General features: G+C 50.7%; 9 protein-coding genes across 9 annotated transcripts; 2 read left to right on the forward strand and 7 right to left on the reverse strand.

Moving 5' to 3' along the window:
* Positions 1-60: 60 nt before the first annotated feature.
* Positions 61-492, reverse strand: BU24DRAFT_234420 (uncharacterized protein). The gene has a single exon (XM_033522215.1). The coding sequence runs from the start codon at positions 391-393 to the stop codon at positions 157-159; it is 237 nt and encodes a 78-aa protein (XP_033381634.1). The 5' UTR covers positions 394-492; the 3' UTR covers positions 61-156.
* Positions 164-1725, reverse strand: BU24DRAFT_393978 (benzoquinone reductase). The gene is made up of 4 exons (XM_033525212.1): positions 1310-1725; positions 1065-1120; positions 622-962; positions 164-561 (listed from the first exon to the last, which is right to left on the reverse strand). Exons 1-4 carry the CDS (start codon positions 1364-1366, stop codon positions 398-400), a joined length of 618 nt encoding a protein of 205 aa, XP_033381635.1. The 5' UTR covers positions 1367-1725; the 3' UTR covers positions 164-397.
* Positions 1726-3171: 1446 nt separating this feature from the next.
* On the reverse strand, positions 3172-4985 carry BU24DRAFT_424300 (uncharacterized protein). Its single transcript, XM_033528464.1, has 2 exons — positions 4860-4985; positions 3172-4805 (listed from the first exon to the last, which is right to left on the reverse strand). The coding sequence occupies exons 1-2, from the start codon at positions 4971-4973 to the stop codon at positions 3642-3644; spliced, it is 1278 nt and encodes a 425-aa protein (XP_033381636.1). The 5' UTR covers positions 4974-4985; the 3' UTR covers positions 3172-3641.
* A 2084-nt stretch (positions 4986-7069) lies between these two features.
* On the reverse strand, positions 7070-7965 carry BU24DRAFT_234463 (uncharacterized protein). The gene has a single exon (XM_033522216.1). The coding sequence runs from the start codon at positions 7782-7784 to the stop codon at positions 7299-7301; it is 486 nt and encodes a 161-aa protein (XP_033381637.1). The 5' UTR covers positions 7785-7965; the 3' UTR covers positions 7070-7298.
* A 2339-nt stretch (positions 7966-10304) lies between these two features.
* Positions 10305-12192, reverse strand: BU24DRAFT_372590 (APG6-domain-containing protein). Its single transcript, XM_033524507.1, has 2 exons — positions 12025-12192; positions 10305-11973 (listed from the first exon to the last, which is right to left on the reverse strand). The coding sequence occupies exons 1-2, from the start codon at positions 12137-12139 to the stop codon at positions 10508-10510; spliced, it is 1581 nt and encodes a 526-aa protein (XP_033381638.1). The 5' UTR covers positions 12140-12192; the 3' UTR covers positions 10305-10507.
* Positions 12193-12347: 155 nt separating this feature from the next.
* Positions 12348-14737, forward strand: BU24DRAFT_424305 (uncharacterized protein). The gene has a single exon (XM_033528465.1). The coding sequence runs from the start codon at positions 12478-12480 to the stop codon at positions 14662-14664; it is 2187 nt and encodes a 728-aa protein (XP_033381639.1). The 5' UTR covers positions 12348-12477; the 3' UTR covers positions 14665-14737.
* Positions 14738-14841: 104 nt separating this feature from the next.
* BU24DRAFT_424306 (carbamoyl-phosphate synthase) lies at positions 14842-19507 on the reverse strand. Its single transcript, XM_033528466.1, has 6 exons — positions 19009-19507; positions 17444-18945; positions 17381-17395; positions 16893-17057; positions 15385-16755; positions 14842-15328 (listed from the first exon to the last, which is right to left on the reverse strand). The coding sequence occupies exons 1-6, from the start codon at positions 19346-19348 to the stop codon at positions 15221-15223; spliced, it is 3501 nt and encodes a 1166-aa protein (XP_033381640.1). The 5' UTR covers positions 19349-19507; the 3' UTR covers positions 14842-15220.
* Positions 19508-20119: 612 nt separating this feature from the next.
* Positions 20120-21168, reverse strand: BU24DRAFT_424308 (SNase-domain-containing protein). The gene is made up of 2 exons (XM_033528467.1): positions 20739-21168; positions 20120-20651 (listed from the first exon to the last, which is right to left on the reverse strand). Exons 1-2 carry the CDS (start codon positions 21111-21113, stop codon positions 20205-20207), a joined length of 822 nt encoding a protein of 273 aa, XP_033381641.1. The 5' UTR covers positions 21114-21168; the 3' UTR covers positions 20120-20204.
* Positions 21169-22536: 1368 nt separating this feature from the next.
* BU24DRAFT_411064 (uncharacterized protein) lies at positions 22537-25908 on the forward strand (the record flags this gene model as incomplete). The annotated part of the gene is made up of 2 exons (XM_033526029.1): positions 22537-24738; positions 24790-25908. The coding sequence occupies 2 exons, from the start codon at positions 22537-22539 to the stop codon at positions 25906-25908; spliced, it is 3321 nt and encodes a 1106-aa protein (XP_033381642.1).
* Between the last annotated feature and the right edge of the window lie 434 nt (positions 25909-26342).

Genomic DNA, 26342 nt, shown 5'->3' on the forward strand with positions numbered 1-26342 from the left:
TTAGGTGTCCCTATCCTAATTCTGCTTCCCATTGCTATGTGTTTCAAGTTTGGAATGATTGCAAAGATCGATGGTCATAATGGTTGGAATAATAGAAATCTTTAGTTTCATTGGCTGGCTTTATCTCATTATATGTAAAGGTATAAAAAGGGAATCTCACGCTCGGGTTTTATAACAAGTGGGAAAAGAGAGACTACACATTGAACAGAGAGGCGCCTCACATGACCTCGCACTTTTTGGGCAATCCACAGGGACCCTCGTCGTCCTTCTCGGACGTCTTCTCCTGGGGACCGGATGCCTCTGTCTTCTTCGCGGCGGCGGGTGCTGCTGCTGCGGAGGAGGTGTCTTGTGTAGTGGCTCCCTCTGTGGCCTGCTTGTCCTGCGCACCATCATGTAGTCACGCGAAGGAGACCTTGGAGACTTGGGAGTAGAAGCCCTTGCCCTGGAGCTCGGCGATCTCGAGCTCGAGAGCGGTGGGCTGGCGGGACCCGTCGCCGGCGGCGAAGGTACCGGCACCCCATGGGGATCCACCGTGGATCTCGGTCAAGTTGGCGAGCTGGGCTGTGATTGACAGTTAATAATTGATCCTCTCTAAAGAGATTGTGTGAAGCTAGAACATACCGAAGGTGTTCTTGTATCCGAGAGGAACGTAGATGATGCCGTGGTGGGCAAGGGTGGACATGGCGGCGATGGCAGTGGACTCCTGGCCACCACCCATGGTGCCGGTGGAGATGAAGACACCAGCGTACTTGCCCCAGTAGGAGCCGTTGGCCCACTGCTTGCCGGTCTTGTCCCAGAAGGTCTTCCACTGGGCGGGGAAGTTACCGTAGCGGGTGGGGATACCGAAGAGGAAAGCATCGTACTCCTCGAGGATGGAGGGGTTGTCGAGGACCTTGACATCAGCGTCCTTTGCGGGTGCGTGCATCTTGGCGAGGACATCCTCGGAGAGGGTCTCGGGGATCCTGAGGGATGTTGTTAGACAACAGGGTACGGAAGATGTGGATTTGGACCAATTGCAATGGACGAGGAAGAGCAATTGGTCGGAATGGTATCAATATACTTACTGGTAGAGGTCGACGCTACCACCGGCAGCCTCAATACCCTTCTTCTCAGCCAAGGCCTGTGATAGCAAAGTCAGCATGAAACGTCTTAACACTTGAAGCGTAAGAGGGGAATGTAGGTAACATTGGCGTTGAGCGGGGTAGCTTGAACCACCGGACCCCTGGGGATGGGACGGTATGCATGTATGGGTGTAATAGATGGGAGGAGGGGAGCTTCCAAGACGGATGTTGAAGGGACCAGGACGTACCAATTGCTTGATGTGGCCGTACATCGAGTAGTAGACGATAGCGATTCTGGGAGCCATGGCTACGGATTGTTGATTTTGGGGGATTGGTTGTGGTAGGAGAGTGAATTGGTGGATTGAGGATGTGGAATGGTCAGGACAATGAGACGGCGAGGATGAGCCTTTTAAACCACATCATGACAGGGTGGAAGGAGGAAGGACAAGCGGTAAACCATGACCATGAGCAGTAAACAGCGGTAATCTTGTTGAGTGGATCGAAATAGCTACCCAGGTGGGCCGAATGGTGTGGAAGGGGGCCATACCGGTAGTCCTGCATGCGTCCATTGTCGAGCAGAATGCAGAGCTACTATGGTTTACTGTATGGCTACTGTACAGTGTATGGCTGCTATGGTATAGCTGGCATAGCTGGCATAGCTGGGTAGAGTAAGAGTAGGTGGAGTAACACTACAGAGTGCAAGGCTGGCTTACATACCTAGTCCCCAATGCGGTTTAGTCCCACCTTTTGTCACCATTGGTAAGAACTCACAAATCCAAATGGTATCGTCCCATCCCATCATCACCAATCTTCACCAATCTTCACCAACCCTCACCATCAATATCGTGTCCCCACGTTGGTGAGGTTGAATAAGCATCTTCCATCTTACCTAGGTAGGTTCTCTCCCCTTTCCCTCCCGGATCTTCCAACATCCCATTCCGAGGATTGGTCAGTCTCGCTCCCTCGCGCCTTCAATCCGTCTCCAGTAGTCTACCCTGCTGCTCTGACGACGGCCAAGACTACTACAACGTGCAACGGCTACCTCGTACTCCGTATCTTTCTGTCTTTCTTTATTTATAAGTGATTATATTCTTCTTCTACGTCTTCCATACGAGATATTCGGCGCAGGTACGACATTCCTGAAGACGACCTTAACTCTTATTTACGACCTATACCACGTCCACATCCCACCTCAGAGAAAAGAACCTTCCCACTCTCCTCCTCCTCATTCCCACTTCCTCACACCTCACACAGCTTAGCTCCCCTCCAAAACACGCTTACACCTCCCAACTCACTGCTTACAAAAGCATTTCGCAGCCAACGGATCTGTGTACCTGCCTCGCCGCTTGCCCCCTTCGGGCCAAACACCCAGCTCGTCGCATCGATCGGCTGCATATCTCCCGCGGGGCAATCCGCCTATTCTTTTCTTCCCTTTCGTCCCCCCCCCCCTTGCCAGTTCTGCAGCTCTCTGCTTCCTCAGCCCATGCACTTCGATTCCTGCGGGTAGGAAACTCAATTGGATTTGGTGCAGGACCAATTGGGATGGGAATGGATCTAGCTAGGTAGTCGTCGACATATGTGTGTGTCTATAATTAATACCAAACGCGCCTGCGACGCAATCGCTCCTTAAGCCCAGCGCTACGTTTTCAACGCAGTAGTTGCTGGTCTTTAGACTTCAACGGCTCAGTCCTCTTCCTCCCTCACTATTTACCACCATGAGCGTCGTCTTCGCAGTGCGACCGGGAGACGAGGAGGCTTGCTGTTGCTAATTGGCTACGCGTGTGGTACCGCAGTGACATACCTACTTTTGATGTTGTCGTCCAAAGCGTGCCTGTGTGTGTGTGCTGATAGCTGAGCTACTTACATGAAGCGGGGCTCCGAACGATGAGGCCATCTGATTACTTACTCGTGGCCTAGGGCAGCTCCACACGCAGCACAACGACACGCGCAACGCAGCACAACGACACGCGCAACGCAGCGCAACACACGCGTTACTGCTGTGCCTGTTCGTTGTTGGTTTGTTGATCAATAATCACTAGTAAACAAACACTGACCATATCACTAGCCGTACAGACGCAGGATTGAGGCGGAACATGGAGATACTGATGTGAATTAGGTATTGATTTGATTGATTGTTTGAATGCTAGCTGCTGCAAAAAATGCCAGTGTCATAATCGAGTTTGCTATGGAAATCTCAAACCATGCCATTGAAACCCGGGTATTCATCCGCCGAAAAAGGAGAAGAAAAAGAAGAAGAAGAAGAAGAAGAAGAAGGTGAGAGAAATCGCTGAAGATGATGATGCAATGCCAATGTTTTGTTTCGGGGGGTTGGGTATCTTTTGTACGTTTTCCTCCGAATTCCAGAATAACTTTTTTTGGTGATTGTTCAAATGCCACGTGAATAAGAAAATCGTGGCAGCTAAAGGCCAGTGGGGTGATCCGATGCCAGGGCCGCCCCCAACGCTTATGCAGTTCGTAATGATATCATCATGAAAGAGTAAAGGTCGTAATACAAAATAGGCTGGATGAATGGTAGAAGAAGGCCATGGCAGTCGCGCGGTACTACCGATGCCTCGTGGTTCAGGTTGAGATCGAAAGCCAGTTTCGTCGCACGCCTGTCAGGAATTCGGCCTCATCAATGCGTTGGAAAGGTCCCTCCTCCTCCTTCTCGTAGAGACCGGTGGATCCGAACGGTCCTTTTCCGCTGGCACTTAGTGTCTGCGGCCAGGCACCCTCGGAAGCGACCTGCGCTAGAGCAAAGTCGCCATGAACAGAATTGAATGAGGGCTCGAAGATGCAGTCGGCGAAGAAAAGTTCGACATAGAGTTCGCGGGGAATGACGCTCTCGGCACGTCGGCGGATCAAGCTGCGTGCTTGTCGGAGCAATTGCTGGAGACCGTCGGTGGCTTCCTGCGTGGATCGACCGTGTTCGTGTCCGCAAAGATGCAGAGCTCGCACCTGGAGGTCGCCGTTGAACCTGACGTTCTCATCCGAAAATAGGTCGGCGCAAACAGATGGGAGCGAGATAGAGAGCGTCTCGAGTCTCGGGCAGCTGCGAAGTACCTCGCACAGGTGTTCGTTCTCGCTCGGGGATCCGGGGTGGGGATGCCAGAAGCCGTCCTGGGAACGAGGGCTGTGCTCGAGCACGCGGAGGGTGTTTCGCGATGCCTTGACGACGGCCATGACGCCATCGATGGAGATGGTCGAGATGCAGGTGAGGTGGAACTCTTCCAGTCGGTTGGCGGTGCGTGCGATGGCGAACAGGTCGTTATCGGTGATTGGCATAAAGTTTGTATCGCCAAAAATCTTCAAGCGGCGAAGTTGACCGAAGTTGACCGACTGGAAGGGCTGCATATCGATTCGGTTCTGAGCGTCGGATGCTTGTTGGGCAGTAGGGTCGACGGACAAAAGCTCGAGAGACTCCAACGGCTTTCCGTTGCCGAGAAGCAGGGTCCGCCAGGACTGGGCATCCATGTGGCGGACGGCAGTCCATGGGATGGAGAGGGAAACGAGATTCTTGCAATTCTTGAGGGCTTCGAAGACGAGAGCATCGGTTTCGGCCGTATAGAAACCATGGAACCACATACGCTTGATCTTAGAAGCGACCTCGGGATACTCATTGAAGGTCCGGACGGTGTGCTTGAGAGAAGCAAATGGGTCGCGGTAAACGGCAGTACCAGTTGGTCGGTCAATCAATTCGTAGAGAGGGTAGTTCTCGCGGCGGTTGGAGAGTTCCGCCCAACGCTAGTTCCTGGTTAGCATTCTTCAAGTTTTCTCGGGTGGCGAATGACTCCTTACCTCTCCACCCTTCCAGCGGCGGATGTAGACGTCCTTGAGAGCGTACCCCAGAGACCATTCGTGCCATTTCCAACATACGAGACGGAGGGCGGAGGTGGCATCCCACTTGAGCATCTCCGGGGGGACAGGTCCTCGAACATATCGGGTCAAGGTCGCACGCTGGAGAGGAAGGGGAGCCTGGCTTAGACCGAAGGTGTAGGTTGGGCCATCTCGTATATTGGCTTTGGCAGTCTCTTCGAGGATCTTTGCAAGGACTTCGTAGGGGAAATCGTTGAGTTGCATTGAATTGATAGCTGAGGGTTAGAAGGTGGAGCTGAGATGATGTAGTAGATGGTGTCAATTGGGTGGTAGTAGGTGGAGCGATGAGCTCCGTCGAGGTGTATGACGAATCGTGGAGTGAATGTTGGTGTTGGTGATGGTGATGGTGACGGTGATGGTGTGAAGAGTCAAGGTGTTGTCGAGTTGAACGTGGATGTGTGTGGTAGGACTGGAGTGATATGTATGGGTCGGTGGCGATATGGGGTGAGTCAAAGTCGTCAAGGTCTTGGAATGGGTGATGAGGTCAGAGGAGTAGGGAAGGGGGAGTGAATGGATATATATATATTGGGATGTGTGTGGTGAGAGTGAGAGTGAGTGAGAGTGTGTGTGGAAGATATATATCTAAATGAGGAAGGCACCCTTCTCCACTTCTTCACCAAAATTTGCAAACAAAGGCGGATCCCAAAATGATACGATGGAACTAGTTCGGTCATTTCCCCAGAACCCAAGCAATGTTCTAACGGAGATGCGAGACGAGAGGATGGTCCAGGTGCTAGAGAGCGGAGCCCGGTGGAGAACTACGAGTTACCTAGAGAGAGAAGCATGGACTAAAAATGTGCAAAAAATGGTCATGCTGATGGTGATGGAAGGAGGATGGCGAGTTACGTTACAGCGAGGTTGTGGAAGTGGCTGTTGTACATCCGGGTACCTGTATGGACCGGGATGAAGTAATAGTAATGGGAATTGGGACTACAAGACTACGAGTATGGTAATAATGAATCAAAGGTACTGGTTTGGGTATGGTATGGTACGATCCGGGACCGGGAAGTAAGGTCACTTGGACAATCGCGATTTGAATTGTAAGGCGAATGTTGAGTACTACACAGTACACAGTACAGAGTAAGAGTCAATCAACGGTGTTAGTTACTGTAGTTAATGGAATAGTTAATAATAGTGGAAAAGGGAAAAGGGAAAAGGGAAAAGAGGAAAAGAAGGTTATGTCGGGAAATACGTGTGCCAAGCTGCGGCGGGAAGACACCCGAGGCGAGCCATGGCCGAACAGTCTCCTAGCAGTCCTTGCACAGGCGTGACAGACCATCCAATGCCTAAACGCCGTCTGACTTGGTGTCAAAGCCAGACGGGTCACATGGTACATTTCTTCAATTCTTTGAGGGTAATGGAAAGCTGTTTTTGACACATCGATTCCTCCTTTCTCCTCTCCAACACTCCAAACTCCGACTTCATGCTGCTTCCTGCTCCCTTCCTTGTCCCTCGTGCTCCATCTCCTTCCAGCCCACTGGTCCATCGTTTTACCCTTTCACCCTCTACTACGGAAGTACTGTGCCTCTTACTTTCTCTTGTTCCCCTTACCGACCTTGACTGGACTGGGGGCTACTAATCGTACTACTGGGGCTGTCGTTATTAGCTGACTTGCAGCTCACAGGGAAAAGTCTGCCTGCCAGTGCCAGTGCCAGTGCCAATGCCAATCCAATTCACCACCTACCACCTACCACCTCACCACCTGGCCATGACCATGGCCATGGCCATCCATTACTCTATTCTATCCTCCTCTCGTCCACCGTAACCGCTGTTGCTTGTCCGCGGCATCCAATAGTGCTTGCCTTCTTGGACTGACTGGCTGGCGTATCGTGTTGGCTTGGCTTGAATTGGATTCGTTCCTTGCTCGTCCCGGATTGCGAAGATGCTCCATCATCTTCCTCATCGCTCACATCAATTTCCACCCACACCACGCGCACCAACCACCATAGTCTCTAAACCTCTTGTCTTCATTGTGTCTCGTCTTGCCATGCCTCGTCTGATCCGGACAGTCCTAAATGAACCAACCTCCATGTGGCTTACCCCAGATATGTGCACTACTCAGGATAATTCTACCACCAACAACTTTCGCACGCACTTCTCACGCATGCAACGATTGGAATTGTGCAACATCAACTGTAGGAGAATCGCAATTCTTCCATCATCTTCAACGTCATCGTCATCATAATCGCCATCACTCTTTGTCTTGTGGTGTCCGTGGCATTGGCACGCTTGCTTCTCACGTCGGGGTCTCACCATATGCGCCTGGTCCTCGGAAATTGAGCATCGTGAGACTGGTACGATGGCGCGACTCGTCGCCATCATTACCTTACAACCCCTCACACCTTTACGCCTGCTCTACCCTTACCCATCCCAGCAGCGACATGGCGAAGGATGTATTTTGTCTGGCACTCGTTTCTTGAATCCTGACCGATCTTTGGCTGCGGGGATATTACGTACTACGGAGAGATGCCTCCTTATGCCATCCCATACGAGCATAGAAAGATGGATATAAATTGTGTGCTGCATGTGCCGTTGCTCCTTGAGTACACAAGTATACATGCACCTGTATACGACAATGACTTTTGTGATACTTACAATTCGATAGGGCACGAGTCCGGGAGCAGTCCCGACTCTTTGCGGTCCTGGACCCGAATTGATGGTTCCGGTCTTGATTTCATCATCGACTACCACCGTTGCGTGACAAACCCCCATTATTGGTGTTGCGAGCACAAGCAGCATCAACGCTGCCAACGACTCAGCAGAGACATGCCTAAAGCAAAAGTCCATTCCCGTAGTCCCCTTCTCCGCAGTCCTTCTCCGCAAGCGGGCGTTGTTAACCATCTGCATGAGACTGGGATGGTCAGCTATTCTGTTACGTTTTGAAACTTCTTCCCCGCCATGTAAGATGCAACAACAAACAAAAGCGACTTCTCTAAACGCTTCTACACGCCAGTCTTTATGCGATGCATCGCGGGAACTACTTTAGCCCATGCGCGAGGAGAGTCGCGCCGTACTGGTCTGGTCCACGTTGCTCGATGAAGCAGGAGCCGCCATGCAAATGACTTAGGCCTATTCCCCTGTGCCGATATTACATTACGACATAGTTGTTCTGGCATTGGTTTCCCGAGCGGCGAACTGGGCTTCGAGAAAAGAGCAAGTTGCAGCCTGAGGGATAACGGGTGCTGATTGATCGATGGATTGATTGCCCGCATGGCAAACATGGCAGCACATCGCATCATATTGAGCAATGTGGCCCTGCAGAACTGCGGGATCCAATCATGGTTCAGGTGGCCTCTCGGGATGCTTGGAAGGGTACCTGATGGGCAGGATCTGTATTTGGGGTCCGGTGCACATCAAAGCTGTTTCCACCTTGCACAGTGCTGAGTGCTGTGTGCACATTGCTCGCCCTTGGTTTCCATGACCTAAGAAAAAAGGGCCCTACCCCGCAAAGATCGGGGGGATCACGAACCCGTACAGATGGTCCGCATCTAGTACGGCTCCCGCTAATCCCTTTGCGGACTAATCCTGCAACTCACGCCAAAGCCGGTAGGAAATGTCGGAGCCGCCTTTTTCTTTTTCCTTCGCTGGAGTACGAGCAGAGCCAGTCACAAACAATAACAGGCCAAATTGGTGATAAAGTACCTAGTCGAGCTACGGGGCACCGAACTTCAAGAGATCGAGGTCACTCGGCATGGCACGTACCTTTTTTTGCTGAGCTGAGCCACCCCTGGCTGGCTGGCCACTTGGTCTCCTTCCCCGGCTATTCTCGCTTCAACATATTTCGTACCAGTCCAGCAACGCCAACGTCAACTAACCTTGGCTTACTTTTCATAAGTCACGAGTCCATCACCATATGACCACGTCGTCTGCTTTTGATGCACTGGCCAACAACACCAGGAGAAGACCAGCTACTGGTGGTGACATGCTCTATTCAGCTTCGCCTCCGTAGTCACCGAGTATCGTGAGGTCTTGGCTATGGTGTGCTTTGCCTTCCACGTCCGACTCATCCGCCGGATTTCACGGAGTCAGTCCCATGAGCACTCCTCAGCCGTGCTAGAACCGAGCGACAGGCGAAATGCAGTCATAACCATTTCCTCCGAGAAATGGACACAACGCAATTGCGACACTTGCATCATTGTCGTGAATGAACACAAATAATCTTTCCATTCGTACCGTCGTGTTCCTCTCGCCTTGCCCATCATTGGTTTCGTCCATCGTTCACAAATTTTTTCAAGCCGCTTCCGACGGAAGTACACGTAACACCAACCACTACCCACCCATGCCATCATCTTAGTAGCATTCCCTTCCAACTACTGTACCTTTTTTTTTCTTACTGCACGCAAACGCGATCCTATTATTAAACCAAACGTTGCCTAAGAAGAAAAACTGCGAGCTAAAACCACCTGGCCTGGGTGGAGTAGCATCGCTTCTAATTTTTTTCGGACTTTAGCAGCAATTTCAAAGGATCTCACGGGACCAACGGGGGGGAATTCGATTATGACAAACCGAATCCGATCTGAAATAATACTTCTTCCTCGAAAAGGAAGCGAGGAAGTAAGAAATAATGCGACGTCCCTAGGACTGCGGGCACGTTTAGACGTTCGGGCGGCCCCGATTCCGCGAGGAGGTTGTTGTCTAGACCGTAGGGTACGAGTTAGGTACGTACCGAAGTTGGTAGAGATGCAACACCACAGAGACAAACCACCTTCTTTTTTCGACTTGGATACTCATCATTTGTACAAATTGGCTGCGTACTATTCGTTGCGATGGAATATGTGTGCACACACCGCTACCTGTTGAGGTAACACCCACTTCTTTTTTTCTTTTCCTTTTCTTCTGCGTGTAGAACTCGTTCATGGTATGTAAATCTACGATAGAAGTAGACGTGGTGAAGAACGTAGCAACCTCCACTATAATACCAAAAAGGTAAATGTCCAGGTAGCCCTAATCTACAAGTACCGTTATACACACACCCTTTCCTGCAACGTATTCCCCAATTGCCTAATTTACTACATCCACATGTGAACGACTCCTTATCAAAACAAAGTATCACAACCTACCCGCGACGGAAGCATATCTTTCATTACACGAAAGATATGCAACCGCCGCTATCATTTAGACATGTAGACGTGTGACAACTGTATCCCGTAAACCTAGATCTCCAAGAAGCACAAGTGTCCAACGTCTCACGAGCGGGACGTGATCAGGCTAGCTACACAAAGCCCCCCAGAGAAGACTTCGATGAAGATAGAGATTGAAGATCACGCAGGTAGTCGTGGGGTCGAGGGCATGCAACCAAGAAGGAGAGGGGGGAACAAATCACGGAAGGCACATTACACAAGCACATAGTAAGACATCGGAGTGGTTGCAGCGTTGCAGACTATTTTCTCTTTTAAAAAATGGGTGTAATAATACTAGTAGGGGTATCTTAAGGATTCTAAAACTCCGTTTGGAAGACCTGGGTGTGAATAGATGTTGCACGCGCGGTGTAGATGGCTCTCTCGTGTCCCCTAAATATCCTCCTCAATATCCAATCTCCCACTCCAATCATGAGCCGAATGCAGTCGATCCTATCTTGACCGCTGAACCTTCAGACTCTCTACGTTGTTGGCGTACGCGAGCAGGCACTTGCAACATGTGAGCGTGTACTTGCAGGCGCGGGTCCACAGCTCCTCCTTGTTCATCGCCAGTTTGATGCTCTGGTCGTGGATTTTGTCCTTCTTGATCTCGTACGGCATCTTGATGGCGCCTAGGCCGGGGCTGCCGTGCGCAGCGGGGGCCGGGGAGTTCTCTACGAACTCGCCGAGCTGGCGGAGGCATTCGAGGAATGCGACCATGGCTGTGTCGAACTTTCGGTGGAGGAAGCCGAAGTTGATGGGGAAGTCGCCCGAGGAGTAGAGCTCGAGTCTTTGTCGGGTGACGGCTGCGCCGGTTTGCGTGGAGGTGGCGCCGCTGCGGTCATTGCTTGTGCCTTTGGTTTCGAGCTTCAGGATGGTTGAGTTGGAGCCCATGGGGCAGAGCTCGTAGCCTTCGAATTTGAAACCCAGGCGATCGGCAAGCGTCGCGACTAGGAGACAAGTTTGGCCCCATGCTGCGTTGATCTCGGGCCAGTCGACGTATGGTGATGGCAAACGACCGAGACGTAGTCCGTTGATCGTGGCGAAGTGATTGTCATGGGTGATGTTGAAGGTATCATTGTATACGCTTCGTCGTTGGAGCTGTGTTAGTATTTGTGCATCGTGAGCGTGCTTGGTCGTCAGCGCATCACGTTCGTTTTGAAAGCTAGACAGCTCTGTAGCAAACTTGTTCCTGTTCCGCCAGAAGAGAGCTTCCTCTTTGTCAAGTTCTCGTGCTTCTGCCTCTAACGCAGCCATCTGGGAATCCAGCTCCGCCTTCTCGGCTTCCATCTTTTCAAGATTGGCAATCGCTTCCGCCTCGCTCTTTTTCGCCGCTTTCAGTTGGGATTCTGCTGTCTTGATCTCTTCTGCGCTGGGTACGTCGGTATTCGCACGACGCAAGTAATCCACATATGCGTCACGCTCGCGGGTAGCAACAGTGAGACGTTTCTGCAAGCCATCCACAAGCAGTTCTGTACACTCCACGCAGATCGGGTGATCGATATCGGAGCGAGCGGAGAGGATTTCGAACATGCGGTTGGTCGTTTCCATTCCGTCAGACATCTTGCCTGCTGATGAAGCTCCCGAAGTCCCTATTGCGCTGGCACGTCTTGTAGTTTCCGTCCCGTTCGACTCTCCTTCCTCCGGCACGGGCTGGCGTTCGGGACTGCGGACACTTCCTGTTGAGGGCGGTGGCGTATCCAACATTGATTCAGACATATGCACATTGACGAAGGACATTGCAGGGTTATGTCCTCCATGTTGACTGAAGCGCGGAGAGGGAACGTTGCGTTTGAAGGTCGGATTTCTTGCATTCTGTATGGCAGCATCGTAGGTTTGATGGCGAGCGGAGGGATAGGCCGGGCGTGACTGGCGAGTGGAGCTGGAAGCAGACTGCTGCTGGCCAGGTACGGTAGAGTCTATGTAAGTTAGAATGAGCAGTATAAGTTTTACGGATGAGTTATATATACCTGTAAGGAGCTTGAATGCGGCGGGGTTGAGTTGGTCAACGGAGGCATCGATGTCGATAGGGACGCGGCATTTCTGGCAAAACAGCTTTGATGCTGTTGTTTTATCGTTAGCCATGATGTATGATACTGAATGTCTTCATTCCAACGGTGAAGGAAACTGTGCTGCAGTACGGCGAGTTATTCAGTATCTAGGTAGGTAGTTATGACATCCAGGTAGTGGGTTTGGTGAAGCGCACGGACCACATGCATGCAACAAGCATGACCGGGTTGATGCTCGTGGTTCGGAGGTGTCGCGGGGAAGCTGCACCCGAGTCGCGTCCCAACCTCTTTCGCGTCTAATTGATATTATTATTGAGAACTGCTCTGAGAAACAACCCCTCCACCATTGCGAACCACACCACATCGCATCTACCCGACGACTCATCTTGCCCGACCTCTGGGCTTCCTCCCAGTATGGAGCCTCTTGCGAAACGCTTGCGCCGCCACAGTTCCCTCGAAGTCGACGAGAGTAACCCTGACTATGTTCGCGAGAAGCGCAAAGCCGAGGCGAGGCTCAAGAGCCAGTTTGAGAGCATTTTTGCGAAATACGAGAACATGCCGGAGTCTATGAGTGATGAGATAGACATGCAAACAGGCACGATTGTTGTGGATAGGGGGCATCTTAGGAGTTTAGAGAACAATGCGAAGGGTTGGAGAGCGGCGCAATTTCTGGATGACCTACTCCCTGGAGATTCCGAACAGGGGGAAAGCATCATTGAGGATTCTGAGGATGAATTGGCACCCCCGATATCTGCGAAGACCCCAAAAGCCAACAACGCTCGCAAAGAGAACGAAAGCCATGAAGTTGCGGAAACAGACCCCACAGAGACAGATACTTCGGCTCGAATCACGGAAAATACAACACCGTCTATATCGAATCAATCCACGCAGATACCGACCTCGGTCAATCCTTTTCAAGCCCTACCTTTCGCTCAATTTCCACAAACACCCTTGATTCAAAATGCCCAAAATACCTTTCTCGCAGGCCTCAACCAAGTAATTTCACAAGCCGTTTCGCAATACACATCCCACGCCCTTTCCAACTACTTTAAAGACCCTACCGCTACCGCTTCCGCAGCCGTTCAATCTACTGTAACGCCTGCTACTGAGCCCACTTGGTGGTTTCCATCCCTTCCAAACCGGGCGCCGCAACGTGAGCTGCCCAGGTCCAGCCCGATCATTGCTGTTACAGAGACTCGTAAACGACGAGAGGGATTCTCTAGGACCACACAGACTGGAACACTAAAGCGCCGGTCGCATCCGCCTGTAGAAGTCCATGAGGCATCCAAGGATACAGTCAACAGGGTGGAGGCCAGACAAGATGAGAGCGAACAATCAACCACACCCGTGGACACCAACTTAGAAGACTTTGATCGTACCCCAAAGCAGGCTAAGAAAGGGAACTATCGCTTGTATAAGTTTACCGACGCCGATGACGGTTATATTGCTAGGCAAAAGGAGCTCAATCAATCTTGGGCCCGGATCCAGATGGGGCGACCTTCATTTCAATGCCTTCCTCTCTGGTATATCCAACAACATTACTACAAAGTTATCAAACACAAGAAACCTACGACCTCTTCGAATGCATGGGATGATACTATGGATTCCCATTTGGTCCAAGAGCCGGTAGATGAACCGGATGATCAACTACCGCAACTTAATGTGAAGCAACACCAACTTCTCACGCCAAATTCTGTCCAGCAGGCTGAAGTCCACATACACAGCGCCATACACTCTGGCGAAGGGGATACCAGTAGACACGCGACCCTGGACGATGAAGTCATGGATCAAGAGGACTTGGAATTGCTATCATTAGCGAACAACAGCCCACCACCGGAGAACTTCGAAATTGAAGACATCGAATTGGCCCCTGATGAAATTGTACTTCCTTCGATTGAGTTGGAAGCGTTGATGAACGATGATCATGATGAAACAACGTCGTCTATTATTGCGTTCGAGGCGCAAGCTCAAATCCTTAATGAAGCCCTGATAGATCCAAATGGCAAGGACGACTTGGCCGCCGACGATATGGCTACAGATCAACGACTCCCATCGGAAGTGATATTGGACGACGGTGTCCAGCCACCCAATGACGGAACACCGGTTGCTTTGAACGACCTTGATCATCACGAGGTCGAATCCTCGCCTATACGATCAAACGCATGCGAAGGTTGCGGGAAATCCTTCCGAAGCCTGGTCATGTTGCAGAGGCACAAAAAGAAGCACAGCAAATGCTGCAGAGACGTAGGTCCAGCGCGAAACGGAATCGACGGCCTGGAACTACTTCCTCTCGAAACAGACAAACCAGATGAACTAGATGCACCTCACACACCGATCGTTAAACGCGAACCCCTATCACCCGGCTCATCTTCCATTTTCGCTGGACATTTGTTCAGTACACCCAAATCTGCACCTCAATCCGTGCGCAAGTCATCAGAGAAGAAGTCGTCAGCAAAGTTGGGGACTGCCGAAAGACTCAAGATCCGGCAGTCATGGGCAAAGGCTGGGCGGAAATCTGGCGTACGGCCCCAGCGTAGCTTCCAAGTCTTACAGAAAAGGAAGTATCGGGAGGAAACAGACGAACAGGACGAACTAGCATAATGTGGAGATCGCTTCTTCCAATGTTGCCCTGGTAGAGCTGCAATTCTTCATTACATAGCGAATTAAATACCCAATTTTGCGAGTACATACTGGTCAATTGATGAACATCGACACAAATCTGTCAGCTATTAACACAGAATAACATAATGGAGAAAAGTAATGACAATCATTCGCTACCTACACATATATAAAACCCATGGTAAACCCGACCCTGAAACCACTTCCACTCAACTCGACTAGTCCCCGCCTGAAACATTTCAGCGAAGAGGGAAGATTTGGAAATGGCATTTCTTAGATACTCCACATACACACACAGAAACCAGACTAGACATATGATAAAAAAAGTGAAACTTATATACAGGTACCGAGAACTCCCTCATGTCAGGCGAATCACATCCCAGTATACTTGTAATTTGTTTTGTCTTCCCGCACAATCTCCTATCCGTTCCGTTTAACCTTTCACATCATCCCATAACTTCTAACCTGAATCCGCTTTCCTTACTGATAATTTCGAAGTTGAATGGGACGGTCGACGGGTTTAGCTTGGATCCATATCTTACAATGGCCTGCCACCGACGAAGTCGCTCCACGAGCGGACCTCGCTGGGGATGCCCTCGGCGAGAGGAAGCTTCTCGCTCATACACTGTGCGAAGAGGACAGCGGTCTAAAAAGCAATTAGTCATTATACTTTGATCATTCAACGCATGGTAGATATCTTACCTTAGGCTCCATGAAGAGCGGGACGCCGAAGTCCACAGCATTCCTGCGCATAACGTAGTCCTCATCCAAGAGGCCGTTGGCCCTGAACTTGGCCAAGTTGAAGCATCCACGGATGTCGTATTTCTCGAAGACTTCGCGGAGAGCCCTCTTGTCTTCCTTGGGGAACTCAATGACGTCGACTGAGATTCCCTCGGTCTTCTCGAGCAAATTCTTGATGTCCTTGTTGGCGGCGAAGAACTTGTAGCCGAGTGGCTGAACGTATTTGGCGATCTGGACGAGAGCCTGGGAGTTGACGTCACCGCCGAAGAGGAGACCCTCACCGGGCTGGGGAAGGCGGAAGTTCATGGTGGACTGGACGGAAGTCCAGTATGCGTCAACGAGATCCTTGCCGAAGCAGGCCATCTCACCAGTGGAAGCCATCTCCACACCGAGGAAAGGATCAGCACCAGCCAACCTGGTCCAGGAGAACTGGGGAACCTTGGTGGCGAGGTAATCCCTCTTCTCAGCCATGAGATCAACGGGCTCGGGAACATCACGGCCAACAAGAGCCTTGGTGGCAACGTCGATGAAGTTGGTTCCGAGGACCTTGCTGACGAAGGGGAAGGAGCGAGAGGCACGGAGATTGCACTCGATGACCTTGAGCGCGGGCTCGCCTCCCTCGGGATCATCTGCCTTGATGATCTGCATGTTGAAGGGACCGGTGATGTTCCAGGCCTTGGCGACCTTCTCTGCGATGGTCTTCACCCTCTCCTTGATGCTCTCGTCGAGAGAGTGGGGAGGGAGAACGAGAGTGGCATCTCCAGAGTGGACACCAGCATTCTCAACGTGCTCGCTGACGGCGTGAACAAGCAGGTTACCGTTAGAAGCAACACCATCGCAGTCAATCTCCTGGGCACCCTCAATGTATTGGGTGATGACGACAGGGTGGTCGGGTGACACATCAGAAGCAGCAGTGAGCTTCTCCTTGAGTTCGTCCTCACCGCGGATGACGGTCATGGCGGCACCAGAAAGGACGTAAGAGGGTCGGACGAGGACTGGGTAACCAACGGATCGAGCGAATTTCTGAGCTTCCTCGTAGGAGGTAAGCTCCTTCCAGGCTGGCTGGTCCACACCAATCGAGTCGAGGATGGAAGAGAACTTGTGACGATCCTCGGCCTTGTCGATATCCTGGGGATCGGTTCCGAGGACCTTGGCCTTTCCAGATTCCTGGAGCTTGAGAGCGATGTTCTGGGGCAGTTGACCTCCGACGGACACGACGACTCCGCTGGCGGTCTCGAGCTCGTAGATGTCCATAACTCGCTCGTAGCTGAGCTCTTCGAAGTAGAGTTTGTCGGCAACATCGAAGTCAGTGCTGTACGTCTCGGGGTTGTCTACACATAAGTCAGTAAAGTTCAAAATGATCAGTACCTCAAATCTTCGGCCAGCGGCGGAAGCTTGAAGATGGACATACACTATAAACAAGTTAGCAAATTGACAATATCAACAACTCATAGAGACATCAATCTTACGTTGATCATTACGGTCTTCTTTCCGAGCTTGTTCAGGGACATGGTGGCATTGACCGCACACCAATCGAACTCGACTGAGCTTCCAATTCGGTACACACCGCTTCCGAGGACCAAGACACCATGGTCATCGAAAGTGACATCGTGGGAGGAAGCATTGTAGGTAGTCTGGCGCAATTTATTAGCGATTTGAACAGGTGACAGTGCACTATCAAGTACGATCCAAGAAGAATGCGCGAATGGGCTGTGTTCGGGATCGATGCGCAAATAACGCAGCCACCCACGAAGCCCAAATCAAACCCTGGGGTACTTCAAGGAATATTGAAGAGAAAAAATTAAAACACTGAAGTATGGTGTGGTTCCATTGAGTGGTGTGTGAGTGCTTGGCGCCCACCCACTCACACAGTGTGCCCACATCGACCACCAAAAGATCGTGAAAGTTGTCCAAAAATTTGAAGAAGTAGAAAATAGGGAATGGAAATGAAACTCACGTAAAGATAATTGGTCTAGAAATCAATTAGCAGAGTTTCAAAAATAGGGCTGGATGTACTCACTTCGGCCGGGAACTCAGCAGCAAGAGTATCAATTCGCTTCACCCATGGCCTGATACCGAAGCTCTTCCTGCGAGCGCGGACTTCGTCTTCGGTGCTGTTGACGGCCTTTGCGATCTGTTTGTCAGAGAAACCGAGCTTCTTAGCCTTGAGAATGATCTCCTTCTTTAATCCGAAAAGGCTGCCAATCTCTTCAAGCTCATGTGTGCAGTCAACAATGTTCTGTAGCTTGTGGAGGAACCACTTGTCGATCTTGGTGAGATCGTGAACCTTGTCAACAGAGTATCCCTCGTGGAACATAGCCTGGCCAACAGCGAGCCATCGGCGATCGGTTGGGTTCCTGAGTGTGTCGTCCAAATCCTCGAACTTATCGCCCTGGAAACCCAAGAACTTGGGGTCGACCTGTCGGCAAGCTTTCTGGAAAGACTCCTCAAAGGTCCTTCCGATGGCCATAACCTCACCAACAGACTTCATGGAACTGCCAATGTCGCGCTTGACATTTTGGAACTTGCTAAGATCCCATCGAGGCATCTTGGTAACGACGTAATCCAAACTGGGCTCGAAATTGGCGGTAGTGGTCTTGGTGACAGCATTTGGAAGCTCGGGCAGAGTGTGTCCAAGACCAATCTTCGCAGCGGTATACGCAAGAGGGTATCCAGTAGCCTTGGATGCCAAAGCGGAAGAACGGGAGAGACGGGCGTTGACCTCAATGACCCTGTAGTCAAGACCATCAGGCTGGAGCGCATATTGGACGTTGCACTCTCCAACAACACCCAAATGACGAACAATCTTGATCGAGGCAGAACGAAGCATGTGGTATTCCTCGTCGCTGAATGTCTGACTGGGAGATACGACAATACTGTCACCAGTGTGGACACCAAGAGGGTCGAAGTTCTCCATGTTGCAGACAGTAATGCAGTTGTCAGCAGCGTCACGGACGACCTCGTACTCAGCCTCCTTCCAGCCCTTGAGAGACTTCTCAACCAGGATTTGGGGCGAAAGGGTCAGGGACCGAGCGGCCAAGTTCTTGAGTTCTTCGGGGTTGTTTGCGAAACCGGAACCGAGACCACCAAGGGCATATGCAGCACGCACAATGATGGGGTATCCGACCTTCTCAGCAGCATCGAGAGCTTCGTCGAGAGAAGAAACGGCGATAGACTTGGCAATTGGAATGTCGATCTCATCCAGAGCGCGGGCAAAAAGATCACGGTCCTCGCTGGTCTCGAGGGTCTTGACGCTGGTTCCCAACACTTTCACGTTGTACTTCTCGAAGAGGCCCAGTCTGTTCATGTTCACACCCAAATTCAGGGCAGTCTGTCCACCGAAGCTGAGGAAGATGCCATCGGGCTTCTCCTTCTGGATAACATATTCGACGTATTGAGGGGTTACGGGTAGATAGTAGATTTCGTCGGCAAGCACGTGCGAGGTTTGGATGGTTGCAATGTTGGGGTTGATAAGGACAGATTTAACACCAGCCTCTTTCAAGGCTTTCAGAGCTTGCGAGCCTACCCAATATATCAATATCGGAGTCATTTTCTTTCAACAAAGTGGAGAAATGCGAATCTTACCAGAGTAGTCAAACTCTCCCGCCTGTCCAATGCTGAGACCACCACTACCAATGACTAGCACTTTCTTGACATCTACAAGGTCCTTAGCAGTGGGCACGGCGCCACTGTTCATGTATGCTTTTGCATCTGGCGCCTCTTGAGTCTTATTCAAGGACGCAGAGATCTTTGTGAAAGCTCGAAGCTGGCGATAAGCAGCTGGTGACTCATGGCTACTTCGCAGCGCAGCAATCGGCTTTACGGCTCGCGATGTGAAATGCCTGGACGCGATCGAGGGAGCAACAGAACGAAGCTGTCCCGTAAGTGCCGGCGCGCGACGTGCCAGACGCCCGCAGAGAGCCATATCTAATGGTCTGAAAGCCTAAGAGCTTTACGAACTCGAAAGGGCAGCAATCGTTGAGGGCGATTGTAGGCGTCTGGCGGCGGGCTGAAGGGCCAAAGATGGAATGAGGGGAGCAATTGGAGACTTGCTGAAGCTGGAGACGAGTAGATCAAGTATAAGAGTGACTGTCGAGAAAATTATTGACTCTATCGCGGGGCGCGGTGAAGCTGCACCTCCGGCTGGACAACTTTTCGATTGGCCAATGGCAGAGCAGCCGATCTTCGCTTGGGAGTGCTGGCTTGGGTCTGGCGTCGATGATAACACACCTAAAGCGCACACCGCCCGCTAATTGCAAGATCTACACAGATCTGTGAACAGTCATACCTGGCATTGGGCAAACATCAACAATGGCCAGGAGAAATGGTACGATTCCTGCCATTACTATAGTATTACTATGTTATAACTACGATTCGTGGGGAGATTCCCGTGATATCAGCATTGTTTTGCAATGCCCTCAATATCATATACAGTTCGGTGGCCTCTCCCACCAAGAGATTATCCATTCAATAATCGTGGCTATCATCGGGAACCCGACCGATGACCGGCGAGTCACAAAAAAAACTATCTCCCACAAGAAATTTCTGTGCCTGTTTTCTCCACGCAATGCGAACTGCGCCGTTGCATCATTGGCGTCCCAGTTCGGTAGATCCTCTAGTAGTTTAGCCGTTTGTGTCATTTCCCATGGGTGCTCCTCAAACTTCATGACCAAATTCAGATAATAATAAGAGTGGGGACAATGATTGGCAAAGTTTTTTGAGTAATGCATGACTCCTAACTTTATCACTATTGTTGATTGCAACGCTGGGTATGCCCTCCTCTATGCTCCTTTCTTGAGCTTATCTGCAGCATTGTGTCTGCTCTTGTATTCTCGTGGACTCTCTGGTGCTTTTGCACTTTCTCCACGCAGCCTTCCTAGCAAAGAGGGCTTCGACCACATGCCGACATGATTTGCTTTTGCTTTTTGTTCGGCATCCCGATAGATCTGCTCCGACTTTCCAAATTCAGATCCTGTCTTTGCTTCATAGACAGTCGCCAATCCTTGTTTCAGCATCTCCAATCCAACGTCCTTTTGGACGAACCATTTCCTGATAAACACTTGCGCCACCACTCTGCCGTATTGATCACGTCTGTAGATATAGGCTCGAACTCGTCGATTGTGAATATACTGGGTTAACCAGTCATATGCCTCTTTGGAAAATGGCTGCGCTTCTCGACCCCAGTGCGCTAGCTCTGGTGCGTCAACTCCTGCGATGCGGATGTGTATCTATATAGTCACGTTAGCATCCGCATGCGAAACAATTCAATGAATATGTCACAACGTGCATCTATTCAGCTATGATCAAAAACTTACGGTTTTATTGGTCAAACCTTCCCTCGTGGTAGGTACCCTTTTCCAGGGGAGCCAACCCCAACCACTCAACCGTCCACCTGGCGTGTGGAAGAGACGGAAATTATCTGCATCTCCAACTGAACTGACTTGGCCGAACAAGCTTCGTCGACGAAAGTAATCCGGTTTGATATGATTGACGCTTGGAATGCGTCTCAAATATGATTTGTAGATACGCAATGCGGAGAGAGATGTCACCGTGAAGACGATCGAGGGAACGAGGGCCCCCGGTCCCGTGAACGTATCCCAAGACCACTTCGACGTGTCAAGTAAATCGGCCCACGAGGACGGCTCGGACCGTGTCTTGTCATTGTCGTCGCCAGACCAGGGCCATCGCATTGTTGGTGCTGCAAATGGCAGTGTTGTTTTGAGGTGTCAACGATGTCGCAACGCGGGCGGTGTAAACTTCTCCACGTTCTCCAGTCGTTTGGAGCGCACAGACGACGTCATGCAATCACGTGGGGTCGTGACTATGTAAAACTGCAGAAATCCTATGACCAGCTGGATTAAATATTGAGTTTATAATCAAACAGGTCCTTGATATTCAGAATAGCCAACGTTTCTAAAGCTTGGTGGCTCGGATCTCGTTTTTTGCGCAACGTATCGGCACGTACATACATACATTAGAAGCTACGGGCACCTAAGTACCTTGTAGATAAAAGAGCCAATATAGTCATCTATGTACCCAAAGGCATGCAGTCTCTGGCTTGCAACCAACGTCATGGAAATATGTTCAGCCTCCGAAAGCTTCCTGATACGAAATGACTATCTGAAGAGATATTGCCCATGAGCCCGACGTTCCCAATGTCTATAGATTCCCCCTGTATCCCATTCTAATCCACGTATTACATCGTACTATGTATATATTTCGAGGATGATAAGATGGATATCTATTGTGTGGTCGTTACATGTTGTGAAATCTGAAAGCTGCATAACAGTACGATTTCTGATGGAATCTGCAATTACGACGAGGTTGGTGATTGCGAACGTCTCGCATCCTAATGGTCATCAGTCAGGATTTCAAACAGATTGAAATCAAGGGTTTGATACTTACGGGATCCGTGAGATATGTTCGTATCCTACTATCTAACTCTCTTCGCCTGCTGTTACATCCGTTGAAGAAGTAGCAGGCAATCTCCATTGGTGGACCAGGTATGTCATGATGGCTTCATAATAAACCGCTTTCACGCAGAATTAGTTCGGTTAGTGTATACAATGAAGGATAAGTGTTGCAAGAGACCCTAAGGATGCAACAAATACGAAGCTAGAGCATATCCTGCTCTTGCGACATGGTGCTGAGAGTCCAGTCGCGGAGGCCGCTGAGTGCCGGTTGAGAACAGTTCCGAGGTGCAGGTTTTGATTTTTGACAAGATACACACTGCTCCAATCACCATGACCAATTTTTGGAATGGAAAATGCCCCGGCGTGCGTTTGATTGAATCATGGCCAGACAACATAGGACGATGGAGGTTGACGGTTAGGGTGGCACGAGCCATCGGATGTGTCGAATCTGGTATAGTAAGTTTCTGCCCTCAGACTTCGACAGATCTTGAGGGGCGCACCCGATTGCTCAACCATCACGACATCAGCCATCAGAAATCAGAACGTCTTATGCTTCAAAGCATTGAGGTCGGACCTTCCTTTATGCCAAATGTATTGATATAGAGGCGGGTGGCCTGTTTCATTTTCTACTATTTCTTTGCGCGCCTGCGCAAGGTGGATGGTCTATGCCAATCGAGGAAGATCGCCATCTATCTCCATCATGTACTCAACGCTTGCTGCCGCCAACGATGCCGACGCGCTCGACGATAGCCCGTTCTTGTTCGATCAGGCGCACGATGATATTCTGTCGATGTCTCACGATGCGCATCTGAAGACTTCAGGTGGTCCTCACGCGATATCCATGCCGGGGCTTAGTAACATGATCTATGGACAATATAGCGAATCTACACCATCTTCGGTTCACTTCGGAGACGCTCATGAGGCGTCAGAAGCAAGTGCTAGAGAGGATCGAGATGGATCTTTGTCTAGTGAATTCGCAATTGGGCAAGAACATAACCATGTACCTTCCCCATTGCATTATCAGCAACCCTCCCTGAACTCGTATCCGAACGGAAAGCCAGTAAAGATCGAATCATCCAAAAACATCATTGCAACATCTCTTCCGAATGTGCATGTCAATGGCGCTGTTAGTTCTGATGATACACGGCCATCACATTTGAGCAACGGCAATGTAACTGAGAAAAGCTCATTGAATCAAATATCAGCCACCTCTAGCGCTGCGCCGCCACCGAAGTCAACGGCGGAAAAGATAGTCAATCCCGCGAAGACAAAATCCTCAGATTTCAAGGCGAATGCATCGATACCGCCGGCGATGTCGTGGGAAGAGTTCGCTCGACAATCAATACTTGCGGCACAGAGCTCACGATTGAACCCTTTCTCCCTGCATCCAGAGGAATACAAACTTCTCAGAAATCATATCACCATTCCGCAAGTTACCATCTATCTCAATATCAGGAATGCAATTTTAAGACTGTGGACACGAAATCCTCTTGTGTATGTCAGTCTGGAGGAAGCTGCGGGCTGCGCGAGAGAGAAACGCTATTTTGATCTTGCGAAGATCGCCTACCTTTGGCTGATGAGAAATGGCTATATAAACTTTGGCTGTGTCGAGGTGCCCAAAATCGTGAATAGCACCCCACGGAATAAGGCAAAGGCGCAGCGGACTATTGTGGTTGTTGGAGCAGGCATGTCTGGCCTGGGATGCGCCCGACACCTGGAAGCACTATTCGCACAGCTGGGCGACCAGTGGACAAATGCCGGTGAACGACCGCCAAGAGTCATCATTCTCGAAGCTCGACCTCGGGTCGGTGGTCGCGTGTACTCACATCCTCTACATGGCCAAAAGTCGGATGTAATACCCAGAGGGCACAGATGCACTGCTGAAATGGGAGCTCAAATCATCACAGGCTTTGAGCATGGCAATCCCTTGAATGCTATCATTCGAGGACAGCTCGGAATTCCCTATCACGGTTTGCGCGACAACACGGTTCTGTACGATCACGATGGATCCATTGTAAATCGGGGCCAAGATATGCGGGTAGAGAAACTGTACAATGACGTTTTAGAACGAGCGAGCGTATACCGCAAGAGGCCAGAGAGCTATCGCACAGTAGAGGGAGATCGCAATCTCATACTGATCGGACGAGATCCCAGCGATAGCGGCGGGCCGACTATTGCTTCATTAGAAAAGTCGAACACGCCTCTACCAGTTGATGTCAACACGAAGGCATCAACGACAGAGGAGAAGCCGTCCGCTGGAGTAGAAAACATCGGAGGAAGAGCATACCAACTCGTGGCAGGCTACAATCCCAACAACACAGCTGTCAAATCAGCGATAAGAATGGGCTGGCAGGCTCTTCCCAATGTGCAGGTTGGTCAGACTCTGGATCTCTATGGAGCTGCAAATTCGTACATATACCCGACGCTTGGGAAAACCATGGATGACGGCATCAAACAGTACCAAAAACTCATCAACTTGAGACCAAAGGACCTGCGTCTCTTGAACTGGCACCATGCGAACCTTGAGTATGCAAATGCAGCGAGCGTGAATCAGCTCAGCCTCAGCGGCTGGGATCAGGACATTGGAAATGAGTTTGAGGGAGAACACACAGAAATAATTGGAGGTTATCAACAAGTGCCCCGCGGGCTGTGGCAATGTCCAGAAAGAATGGATGTAAGGTTCAAGTCCCCAATCAAGTCAGTGCATTACGATGCCCAGGAGCAACGAGTTGGGAAAGCAGTGAGAGTGGAGTGTGCCAATGGTGAGACCATAGAGGCAGACCGCGTGGTGCTTACCACGCCCCTTGGTGTATTGAAATCTGGCTCGATCAACTTCCAGCCTCCACTGCCTGACTGGAAACAAGGTGTTATCGAGCGCATGGGTTTCGGTCTGCTCAACAAGGTGCGTTTTAAGTGAAGAAATGATGCACTGCAAAGGCTAACAAATCACCAGGTCATTCTTGTTTATGAAAAGCCATTTTGGGAGCCGGAGCGTGATATGTTCGGGCTACTCAATGACTCAGAGCAACCCGAGAGCCTCAATCCTGAGGATTACGCTTCAGGTCGAGGTCGTTTCTACCTTTTCTGGAATCGGATCAAAACGAGTGGAAGGCCAATGCTCGTTGCACTCATGGCAGGAGAAGCCGCACACTATGCAGAAGCCAACTCTGATGAAGATCTCGTTAGGGAGGTTACCGAGCGGTTGACCAGAATATTTGCGCCTGATGCAGTGCCGGCCCCGGTAGAGACCATCGTGACCCGGTGGCGGAGAGATCCTTACACATGCGGCAGCTATTCATATGTTGCGGCGGAAACACAAGCTGGCGATTATGATGTCATGGCCAAACCCCATGGGCCCCTACATTTTGCTGGTGAAGCGACTTGTGGCACGCATCCGGCCACCGTCCATGGCGCTTATCTGTCGGGACTTCGAGCCGCAGCAGAAGTGGTGGAAGCCATGATCGGCCCCATCCAGGTTCCAAGCCCGCTTATAGAGAAGAAGATCAAAGCAGAACATTCAGTGACTACACCGGACTGGAAACCGAAAGAGACACCTGCATCGGCTCGTGGGACACCCAACCATCTGAATGGCACAGGGGCTAGATCTCGCGACGAGGATTATGAGGCATCTATCATTGGCGCTATTGTTAGCGAGCTGGGCGATCGGCCTGTGAAGCCTGGCCGCGGAGGAGTGAACCCATTTCTCTTGTTTACCAAGGACCACTGGCACACGTGCAAGAAGCAATGCGACGAGAGACGACAGAGGTCGACCAAGGATGCAAACGCAAAGGCATCCAAGACGGAGATTCGCACTGCCCTGGGGTTGAAATGGCGGACTGCCGACCCAGAGATCAAGAAGCCTTATCTCGACCAGACGCAGACGGCCAAAGAGGATGCGATAGCGAACGCAGCGCTGTTTAATGAGCGGGTAGCGGCATACGACCGCGAGGCCTCGCGGATTCGAAATGAGTACATCCACGACCACCCCGCCACCGAGGGCATCAACGAAGATCTGATGACGATTGGTCGATCATCTATGGAAAATCGAGACCAGCGCCTTCGGAGGATCTAATCCCTATACGATACCCCTTTCCTTTTCTCTTCGGCTCGGTCATGAGGATGATGCACGATATTCCCTGCATGTCCTGGCGCAAACGTCGACATTCGATGGCGTTGCATTTTCTCTTTCCTTTCTCGCCTCCCTCTTCATGGCCATGTATTAGTAGTAGCAATCGCTGTAGTAAGTGTGTACCACCGAGCAGAGAGTGGAGGTCTCAATGGCATGGGCCATTGGCATTACGACGAAAGATGCCGGGTAATGGGTTACAGCGACAGTGGTGACTTGCCATTTATTCTACCTTTCTTTTTCTGCGAAATTCTTATTGCGGTTATTATGAGACGGTAATACAATGCAAATCCCTCCCGTAGATGTACCTGACGGGATAGACGCGGCGGGCGATGGCAGGCAGGTTAGGTTCAAAGTTCGCAAAAAATGGAAATTGTATC

This window comes from Aaosphaeria arxii (genome assembly GCF_010015735.1).
Source record: "Aaosphaeria arxii CBS 175.79 unplaced genomic scaffold BU24scaffold_6, whole genome shotgun sequence".
Lineage (NCBI taxonomy): Eukaryota > Fungi > Ascomycota > Dothideomycetes > Pleosporales > Aaosphaeria > Aaosphaeria arxii.

Excerpts from the sequence above, each read along its gene's own strand:
- BU24DRAFT_234420 (XM_033522215.1), bottom strand. The coding sequence starts at position 393 with ATGATGGTGCGCAGGACAAGCAGGCCACAGAGGGAGCCACTACACAAG.
- BU24DRAFT_393978 (XM_033525212.1), bottom strand. The coding sequence starts at position 1,366 with ATGGCTCCCAGAATCGCTATCGTCTACTACTCGATGTACGGCCACATC. Across the intron at positions 963-1,064 it reads GGTAGCGTCGACCTCTACCA|GATCCCCGAGACCCTCTCCG; the intron begins GTAAGTATATTG and ends AACATCCCTCAG. Across the intron at positions 562-621 it reads CGGATACAAGAACACCTTCG|CCCAGCTCGCCAACTTGACC; the intron begins GTATGTTCTAGC and ends TGTCAATCACAG.
- BU24DRAFT_424300 (XM_033528464.1), bottom strand. The coding sequence starts at position 4,973 with ATGCTCAAGTGGGATGCCACCTCCGCCCTCCGTCTCGTATGTTGGAAA. Across the intron at positions 4,806-4,859 it reads GCCGCTGGAAGGGTGGAGAG|CGTTGGGCGGAACTCTCCAA; the intron begins GTAAGGAGTCAT and ends ACCAGGAACTAG.
- BU24DRAFT_234463 (XM_033522216.1), bottom strand. The coding sequence starts at position 7,784 with ATGCAGATGGTTAACAACGCCCGCTTGCGGAGAAGGACTGCGGAGAAG.
- BU24DRAFT_372590 (XM_033524507.1), bottom strand. The coding sequence starts at position 12,139 with ATGGCTAACGATAAAACAACAGCATCAAAGCTGTTTTGCCAGAAATGC. Across the intron at positions 11,974-12,024 it reads CGCATTCAAGCTCCTTACAG|ACTCTACCGTACCTGGCCAG; the intron begins GTATATATAACT and ends TAACTTACATAG.
- BU24DRAFT_424305 (XM_033528465.1), top strand. The coding sequence starts at position 12,478 with ATGGAGCCTCTTGCGAAACGCTTGCGCCGCCACAGTTCCCTCGAAGTC.
- BU24DRAFT_424306 (XM_033528466.1), bottom strand. The coding sequence starts at position 19,348 with ATGGCTCTCTGCGGGCGTCTGGCACGTCGCGCGCCGGCACTTACGGGA. Across the intron at positions 16,756-16,892 it reads AGAAGACCGTAATGATCAAC|GACAACCCCGAGACGTACAG; the intron begins GTAAGATTGATG and ends GACTTATGTGTA. Across the intron at positions 15,329-15,384 it reads CGCTCTTCATGGAGCCTAAG|ACCGCTGTCCTCTTCGCACA; the intron begins GTAAGATATCTA and ends ATTGCTTTTTAG.
- BU24DRAFT_424308 (XM_033528467.1), bottom strand. The coding sequence starts at position 21,113 with ATGCGATGGCCCTGGTCTGGCGACGACAATGACAAGACACGGTCCGAG. Across the intron at positions 20,652-20,738 it reads AAGGTTTGACCAATAAAACC|ATACACATCCGCATCGCAGG; the intron begins GTAAGTTTTTGA and ends GTGACTATATAG.